The 9,360-nt window shown below is 35.9% G+C and overlaps 1 protein-coding gene and 1 long non-coding RNA gene across 4 annotated transcripts in view; one reads left to right on the plus strand and one right to left on the minus strand.

Annotated features, from left to right (window-relative positions):
• Positions 1–5,262, minus strand: part of Zeb1 (zinc finger E-box binding homeobox 1) — a 159,850-nt gene extending 154,588 nt beyond the window's left edge. For all 3 annotated transcript variants that reach the window (XM_048809101.1, XM_048809100.1, XM_048809099.1), the window contains exon 1: positions 4,463–5,262. In XM_048809101.1, the coding sequence (XP_048665058.1) occupies positions 4,463–4,469 (7 nt within the window). In that variant the 5' untranslated portion in view covers positions 4,470–5,262. The remainder of the gene's footprint in view (positions 1–4,462) is intronic.
• A 117-nt stretch (positions 5,263–5,379) lies between these two features.
• LOC107140419 overlaps positions 5,380–9,360 on the plus strand; it is an 8,149-nt gene continuing 4,168 nt past the window's right edge. The window contains exons 1-3 of the long non-coding RNA XR_001503272.2: positions 5,380–5,394; positions 8,426–8,579; positions 9,047–9,124. This is a non-coding gene — a long non-coding RNA (uncharacterized LOC107140419). The remainder of the gene's footprint in view (positions 5,395–8,425; positions 8,580–9,046; positions 9,125–9,360) is intronic.

Here is a 9,360-nt window from a genome sequence, read left to right on the forward strand (position 1 = left end):
ATCATGATGAGAAATAATCCTCACCTGCTGTTTCACAATTTGAACATTTTAAATAACTTTTACTAAAACATGTATTATAATTGCCCCATTTTATTATTAGTTGCTGTTATTCTCTTACTGTGCGTAAACGGTAAGTTAAATTTTATCCTAGCTATGTATGTATGGGAAAAAACAGCACTATAATTATAGGTTTCAGTACTATCCAAGATTTGGGGGTACTGTTGGAACATCTTGGAATATGACCTCCTTTAAGAGAAGATTACTGTACAGTCAGGTGCTGCATAACAATGTTTTGGTCAATGAAAAACTGCATATACAGTGGTGATCCCCCATTGTATTGCTTAGTGATAGATATCACAGTCATCTTAGTTTGTGTAAGTTCACTCTGATATTTGTACAGTGATAAAATCTCCTAATCACACACTTCTCAGAGTGTATTCTCATGTTGTTAACTGATATAGGACTGATACAGGACTATATGCAGACAGATAACTGTAATCTCTATATGGGAATATGTATTGAATAGCAGAAGCAGTTTGAAGAAATAAATCAGAAAAAACTAACTTCTTAGAGAATGAAAAACTAAGAATTTAATAAAGTTTCAGAGCTTTAATAAAAACATACATATGAACCTGGCTTTTGTTTTGTTTTTGCGCTTTGAAAAGTTTTCAATATATCTACATACACAAGATATACTTCAAAAGTATGTCTTAACAAAATTAATGAAGTTCTAAATTTCAATTTTTATTCCTGAAAACAATCTTAAGGCAAATTTTACTTACTAAAGAACATTTTGTTATTTAAATAATATATTGCCATATTTTTCAGCAACCCAATTTCAGGTTAAAAACAGTATAACCCACCTCTATCATAAAGTTTAAAATCCAGATTTGCTTGCTGTATATTGGAAATTTTCATGTGGTAAAACTAATATCCTAAAATGCTGCTTTTAAGAATACAATATTCAAAACACTGTCCCATCCAAAGAAAATATTATTTCCTTCAGCAATACCTAAAAATCACATTTAAGTTTTTAAAGATATGTTTTTATTGTCATTTCATAATATCATTTTGAAAACTGCTGCAGTGGCCAACATACATTTACTTTGGTTTATGCCAACTGGGTTGCTCCTCTGTGTACAACAGTGCAGTTTAAATACAAAATTTTAATCAGGGTTACAACAAAACCTTTTCTACTATATACATAACAATCTATACAACTTTTAGCCTAAATGATAGTTATTCAGCTAGTAATATGAACATCATTATCATTTAAAAGGATATTTTTTTAAATCACTTTATCAGGGCACTTTTCTAATGTAAAATTTTCCAAATTTTCTCTCAATAATGCACTTTTATTTTAGCTTGTATCTGTATTCAAAATATATTTCCCATAAATTAAGTCATGCTGCAAAGATAAATCTTTTTCAATCTTAAATACTATTTCTACAGTTACATCAAGTCATCTAACCTCTCATTGCACTTTTGCAAGCTAATGAATATCATTCTTCCAACGTCTGTATGACTTTTCTCCTGTTTTGCAATTCAACATAGGTAGTTAGAAGTAAGTAACAACATAATTCCATGATATTGCATCTGTGTTTACATCTGGCTCTATTCACACACTTAGAAGTGATTTATACAAAGGAAAGCAAAAGGAGGCATAAAAACACAAATATGAGAAATAATTATGCTATTATTTTTTAAATACTCTCCATAATTTAATACAAATTTCTCATCACATGCTTCAAAGCTACTAAAACTGCAAACATAGGAAGGTATGGAATTTCAAAAATATTGGAGACTAAGAAGGGAACAAAACAAGAAGCATTAAATATTTCCCATGCTTTTATGGCAGGATTGTCTTAAGAAGTAATTGACGCTTTCTATTTATAAAATACTTTTAAATTATGCTCCATGCTCAATTACATATATCATAATTCCACAGTAAAGTTCTCAATTCATCAAAAAGTGAACCACACCTATTCAACTATTGGGCTTAAGGAATTAGAATACAGAATTAAAGAACTACCTGACAGGAAATGAAAAACCACACATGCATGCACACACATATATGCACACGCATGTGCGTGCACACACACACACACACACACACAATATCCATGAGAAGTTCATGCAGGCTTACCTGACAATTCAGGTAATGCTTTAGTTTAATTCAAGACTACTGCATTGTGGTACTGGTGTGAGTAACATTTATGGAAACACCATTAAAAATAATTAGGGAAATAAATACTCCTAATGAAAAACTTAAAGTTTACTGTTATATTAACAATCTTGGGGACACAAAACAAAAAGACATGACTGAATACATTAAGTTCTATGCAATTATGTATATGTATAAGTAATAATTTTAATTTATATACTTTGCTGAAAGTAGTATTCTTTGAATACAAGCATGAACAATTAATAAACTACCAACTTTCTGCACTTAAATAAAACTTAAATCCTTAATCCATAATTGGTAAATTTACAATTTATATAAGATGCAATTCTTAACTAAGGAAATGGGATGGGGGAGGGCTATCAATAGGAAATGGATTTGAAAGGGAAAGAAAAGGTAAAATTTTGAAACCACTAATATTTGAGAGTACTGGTTAACAAACTTTTGTAGTTATCTGCCATCCAATCTATATTCTAACCCTGCATAAGTTATGGAAAAATTATTATACAGTATTATCAATTGTTTTCCTTAGCATACTTAAACATTTATACCTTTTAATATGTAAAATAATACAATTTTTTAGGAAACCTATGAACAAAAGAGATTAAGAAGTATAGTAAATATACACTGTAAATAGTCACTTTACATTTTCTTCCCCAAGCCTATGAAAACTTTTTTAAAAAGGAACATGATTACTTTAATGCAAGACTAAAATAATATCAACCTCAATTTAAGATTTTAAAAGCTCAAGTTTACAAGATTATTCAAGTTAAAATGTTCCTACTTCTTTCTAGTCTCCATAAACAAGAAAATGCTTCTAATTTATCCTGAGCTAGTTTTAAATAACAATAAAATCCGGAATTATACAGCAGATCCCAATGAGCACAGAAGACAGACAGACTTATGACACAACTATATCCATAATCATTTTTGTTAGCATCCTCTACTGGTGGTTTCCAAAGACAGCAAGAAGAAATGGTGCTAATGACAGAAAAATATGCACCTGCTATTCCATCTAAGGTGAATCAATCGGCATGTGGTCATTAGCAGCTAGAGTACATTTCTCAAAGAAAAAACATAAGAAAACCATGTCACAAAGAGAGTAGAATGTGGAAAATTATAAAAGACAGATTTTAAAAATTATAACAGAGCATTAAACTATAAATGGCAATAATCAATTCAAGCAATTCTAATGTCACTCCTTTATAGATGACTAACGGCATTACCATAAAGTTACCCCACAATGCTTGATGCTTTAGCCAAACCTTACTCGACTGGCTTATCCCTGTCAAGCTACATTACTTGAAACTCCCATTAATATTGTACTCTGCAGATATATTCCAGAAAGGAAATTAAAATGTTTTACTAAAGGCTTAGTAGTAAAATCTGCATACCTTATTTCAAAATTAATAAAAATATTATGTATCAATAAACAACATAAAATATCTCTCTGATTATCTCTCACTGTATATACCATTATTTCATTAAAAAGATTTAAGAGTTTTTTTCCAGCCAATTCTGTCCAAAAACACATCTGCAACTTAAAGATGACTGCGTTGCTAAGGAATATTAACCAGCACCTATTCTGAGGTTTCACAACACAATGGCATGTAACTTCATTTTAATTTGCAAAATATGAGGTTCAATCAAATAGCATGGCTATAATGATCAGCAATGGATAAAATGCATGAGAACAAAAAGAAATGCAAGGATAGAAGCAAAAGTGATGAAAATGGAAGATACCTATCTTAAACACCTTTTGTTTTCTGAGAGTAATGCATACTGCAGACAAGGCTTTTTTGTGCTAAAAAGCCCCAAATCTGTTTTTCTAATATTAAACACAAAGGAAAAACACTGACAGCAAGCGTGGTAAATAAATCCCTCCCTCGAGAATGAAAGCAGCAGACAAGAGGGGGCTGACATACATGCAGGAGAAAACTAAACACCATCTTTTTTCTACCTGCACAAGTTGCCATTTGCTGCAGCGATCAAGAATCTCTTTTTCCTGTTGAATTCAAGTACCTTTCAGGATAGCTTTATTCCCCTTTAAGTCATCTGTTGATACGCCTTACGAGTATAATATTCATATCACAGAATGTCTAGGAGAAAAATCCATTCTTTCCTGTTCAGGTAAACATGTTTACAGCAGCTGCACAGTCGCTGGGTGGTTCAGACTCACATGTCACACACATGTCGTCAGCAACAAGAAAAGCCCCTTTCTCAGGCGATCAACATTTTAAATAAGGTAAAAAGCGAGCAGCCCTTTCCGAACCAACTTACCTTTCATAAAGCCACATCAGCAGCAGCCGCAACAGCTCAATATAGAACACACACTATGTGACGCTAAAACAGGAAATTAAAATTGCAATAGCCTATGCTCTGCTCCTTGCTATAACAAGTCATGTCTCCACAATGAGGATACACATATACCTTTCGGTGGTAACTAACAAACGTCTTTAAAATGCAGGTATTTATTTGAAAACCTAAAATCATTCATGAAAGCGGTGATTTTAATGTCGCTTCAAATATGTTAAAAATATGTTTACGATTGGAAGAAAACATCTTGGAACAGCCTAAAACCTTCCTATCTGTTTCTAGACAGGAAATCCCACACAAAATCTAAAATTGCCAGGAAAGGTTACAAAACCTCGCGTTTCGCATCCCGGAGGGGAGGGAGAAAGAGAGCCCAGGCGCGGGGGGTGGGCGGGGGACCGCGCGAGAGTTTTCACTTAAACACGTATTTCCTCATTTCTGGACGCGACACTGATCCCATCAGGGACGCATTTATTCCCCTACTCTTAAAAACTCGTCGAAAAAATAACGCAGGAGCCAAAATGAGATCCTGGGTCCGAAATGCACGCGTAATTCCTTATATAGACTCGGCCGCAGCCGGCGCAGGGCCGTTGCCGCCCATTATTATACAAACAGGTACCGGCGCGGGCGGGGGCACCTCTCGCCGCGCTCCCGCCGACCCCCGGCCGGCCAGTCTCGCCCCTCTCGCCACAGGAACTGTCCAGACAATAACAATCAGCAGACATCTCACCGCTGAGCAGAAGGGAGAGAAGGCACGGAATCGCCCCCAGAGAAGCAGAAATACAATCAACTTACAATGTCTCTTCAAACTGGAAAAGGCGACCGTGCAACCACCACATGTTCTGGTCTCGATCTCCTTGTTTCTGCCTCTCTCTTTTTTAAAAAAANGTTTTCCTCAGGTGTGGTTGGGTGAGAGATTGGGTCGTTGGGACACTGTGGGGACGTGGTCAGGAGGACGACAGGCTGTCCGAGTGGGAAAGGTGAAGTTGGAGGCTCAGCGCCTTTCTGCCTCTGGACTGGCCACACCCGCCGCGGCTGTCTAGTACGCCGACGGATCTGGCTGCTGCTGCTCTGGACCCGGTGCCCTCAGAGCGGCCCCTCTGAGCATCCCGGGCGGCCCTCGGCCCTCCCTCTTCCTGAAGGTTGGGCCCGGCTCCCACGCCTCACTCGTCCACCCTCCGCACTCCGGGGCCGGGAGAGGGTCGAGCCCTGGGCAACCCCAGGGAGTTCCCAGGATTGGGGAAGGGCAGGTTCGGGGAACCGGGAAGGAGCGATTGGGGAACTCGGCCCTTGACGGCGAGGACACGCAGAGTCACGAGGGCGGCTACCTGACCCGCTCTGTCCTGTCCCTTCCCTCACACGGACGCACGGTTTTCCCCCTAGAGAGCCAGGATGGGAAGTGACTTCAGTTAGGTCGAACTTAAGCTGGACCGAAAGAGGCAGAAGTTCCGCTTGCAGTAAAGCGGAATGAGTAACCCCGCGCGGCGCCAGTCTCACTTCCTCGTCCGCCGGGCGCTCACCTGCTGTCACCTTGGCCTCCCCGCCCCTGCCTTCCTCCCGCCCTCCCGCTTTCCTCTCCCAGTAGACCGCCGAGCTGTAGACGTCGTGACTTAGAGTTTAGGTATCAAACAGGCCACGGCTTACTTAAATGAGCGGTCCTCGCTGTGTAAGGACCGTCAGTCAAGAACCAGATGTCTCCAGGCAGACAGATTGCTGATTTCATTTTAAGTCCTTGACTTTGAACAAGTTCGGGGATTTCTGAAAGACCAGGTATGTAGCACCACAAATACTGAAAAAGTTGACTTCAGAGTGTGGGATTGGGACTGAGGTTTCTCCCCCTGCTCCCTGCCCTTTTAACATGAGGAATTTTCTGAGAACAACTTTATGGAATAAATGAGCTATGTTTCAACTGATGTTATAGATTAACAACGTAAAAGCAATCAATAGAGATATCAAGCAAACTGAAACCGGACATATGGGACCGTTAGAAATAATCTAGTAAATCACGTACCAGTGCTAGTATAGTAGATGCTCAGTCAATTTGTGCCTACGATTTTTGTCATGCCTATGACAGGAATTTTTATTAAAATTGCGATTTAAACACACCTCACCAGAAAATGTAGACGATCCATTGATGAATCTCTTCAAATCTCAACCGAAATAACCTTACAGCTAAAGTCTGGTAATTCAAAATCAGTTTAATCATGAGTATAAATTAAAAGATGTCCCATTCACTTTGGCATTAATCAGTGCATGAAATGGGATTATAAATATTCTTTGCTATGTGTTATGTATCTGTACTCTTTCCCAATGCCAAAACTAGAATCATTGTCCCTAATGATCATTTTAAGTATAGGCATTTCTCATTTCCCTCAATACCATATTGTGGGAAACTTAAGCACATCAAAATGCTTGGTCCAATTGTAATTTTTCCTCTCTTTTTAAGGACTGTATGATATTCTTCAATTGTCTTCTGAATCAGATCATAGACTATCTTTTGCCAGAAATTTTCTCCAAACTTTTTAAAAATTGCTAACCTAATTTCCAACCAGAAAATCAAAAAAAAATTATATATATTTCTAGCTCAAGCACATTTTATCTACCCTTAAACTTAGGAATTATTTATTATACATGCCATTTTTTCCTTCTGACTTGAAATTTCTTACCAAATTTCTTTCATTGTTCATCCTCACCTTAAATATCATAAAGAGACAAATAAAATGAGGTAAAGTAATTTTCTTCCTTACTTTAGAGGTCACTAATTTGGTTAACTTGGGCCAGATATTATGTGATCAGGTAACTTATTAGGTAGGTTTTTTTTGTTGTTGTTGTTGTTAATTTTTGTATCCTCAGCATTTAACAGAAGGCCTAGGCATTAGTAGATACTTAATAAATTAATATCTGCCCTTATCAAATCCATCCTTAGAAACAGTTGAATTCATGACTGTGAAAGCCATTTACTGTCTTATCCAGTCTAATTGCTCTTAAGTTTCTTCATAATCATTTTCCCTAAATGATTAATTCTACTCAGTCCTGTTTTTTACATATGTACAAATATTAAGAGGCCAAATCTAATATAAATTTTGTAAAAGTATAACTATATTTTATAAACTAAATACTTGACTTATATACCTTATATAATATTCTTGACAACAATGAACTCTAGACTGAAGAGAAAGCATACGAAGTAAATTAAAAAATGAAGTCCTGCTTTAAACCTGATGTATATATTATAGTTGCTTATCTCTTAAATGTAATTGAAGATTGGACAACTTTAGAATCACTTTATAGAGAAATTTATTAAGACTTAGATTAAATTGAAGAGAGTAGGGGGCACTGATAAGAGTGCCATCATACAGCATTCATTCAGTAATGTATTAATGAAATGTTAGCTTGCTTTTACCAAGCACTGTGATTATATATGCTAAAGGACAAGTATTCTAAGAATGAATTATCTTTTCCAAATTTACTGAGAAAGAATAAATGGGTAAAATATTTTAGAATTGATTTTTTATATATTTTTTTCATAATATATTTGTAGTTGTTTGCAAATAAATTGTGTACAAGATTTATGTATAAGTTAAGATAAAGTTCAACATAAAATTATTTTCAACTCAAAATTGTACATATTTCATGGTGTTCCACATCAAAGGTATGATTTTCATGTACCTCACTTTCCAAACACATTTAAGTACAGCAATATATGATTCTTTAATCATCAGAATTTTAAAATTGGTTAATTTCATGGAAATCCTGATAGCATTGTTGGTGTTACTCCTCCATTCAATGCTTATTTTCCTAGAGCTTTGATGGGGAAAAGAATATATTTGATACATGCTAACTCTCAAAGTATAGTCTATACTTTGAGATCTGTTCAATCTTCTACTTATTCCATGGCTCAACTAATAAGACTCTGAATCTGATTCACAGTAGTACCAAAGAGAACGATGATCATTTCATTGCTGCAGTTTCACCAAATTCTGCAGTCACAGAGTCAAGCAAGGAAACATGACCATAGGATGGTATAGAACCAAGAGTTGTCCTCAGGACCCATTTCAGCTTTTCAAATAAAGCCTCCCAGGAGGTAATAAAAAGGACGAATGTGTTTAAGTCAATGAAATGTTGATGGGGCTTTCTATATGGGGAGCAAGTTTTCAGGATTATTTTGAGTATAATGAGATGTTAAGTATAAATATTTTTAGGTAAAGATGTAGGATGTCAATGAAAATCCCAAAAAAGTAAAATTAGTACTGATCTTTTCCATAAAATCACAGTAAAAGAGGATGCTTTCAAAAAACTGCCTCCATGAAACACAGTTTTTATTATTGATATTATTTGTGAACATGGAATCCCTTTTTAATAGTTAGAATTATAGATATATAAGACAGCAGCATGAATATTTTGAATTCGAATTAATTTTAAGTATTTTGACTTGATATCAGAGTGCCAGTATCTGGTTTCTACTGTGTTTTTTTTTTTTGTTGTTGTTGTTGTTGTTGTTGTTGTTTTTTACCATGTATTTCTTTTCTCTGACATCTTGACTTCTTTTAGCTGCTGACTGGTTGTGAACAGAGTATGGCTATTTCTTTGACCTACAGCCCTGGCTTTCTGTAATCCACAGATTCTCAGGTATAATCACAACTGCTGTTCAGCCGTTGGACTGAAAACAAAAAGTGTGTGTGTGTGTGTGTGTGTGTGTGTGTGTATAAACCTATAGGCAGTGACAGGCTTTATATGTCCCACCCATGTGTAAACAAAATTGGTGATAAATACCCAGTGTGTTCAGTTATACTACAACTTCAAGATCTTGGTCAAACCTTTCTCATTCTTTCATCTCATGCCTCTTTTTTTTTTTTTTTTTTTTA

Source organism: Marmota marmota, unplaced genomic scaffold (assembly GCF_001458135.2).
Source record: "Marmota marmota marmota unplaced genomic scaffold, marMar, whole genome shotgun sequence".
Lineage (NCBI taxonomy): Eukaryota > Metazoa > Chordata > Mammalia > Rodentia > Sciuridae > Marmota > Marmota marmota.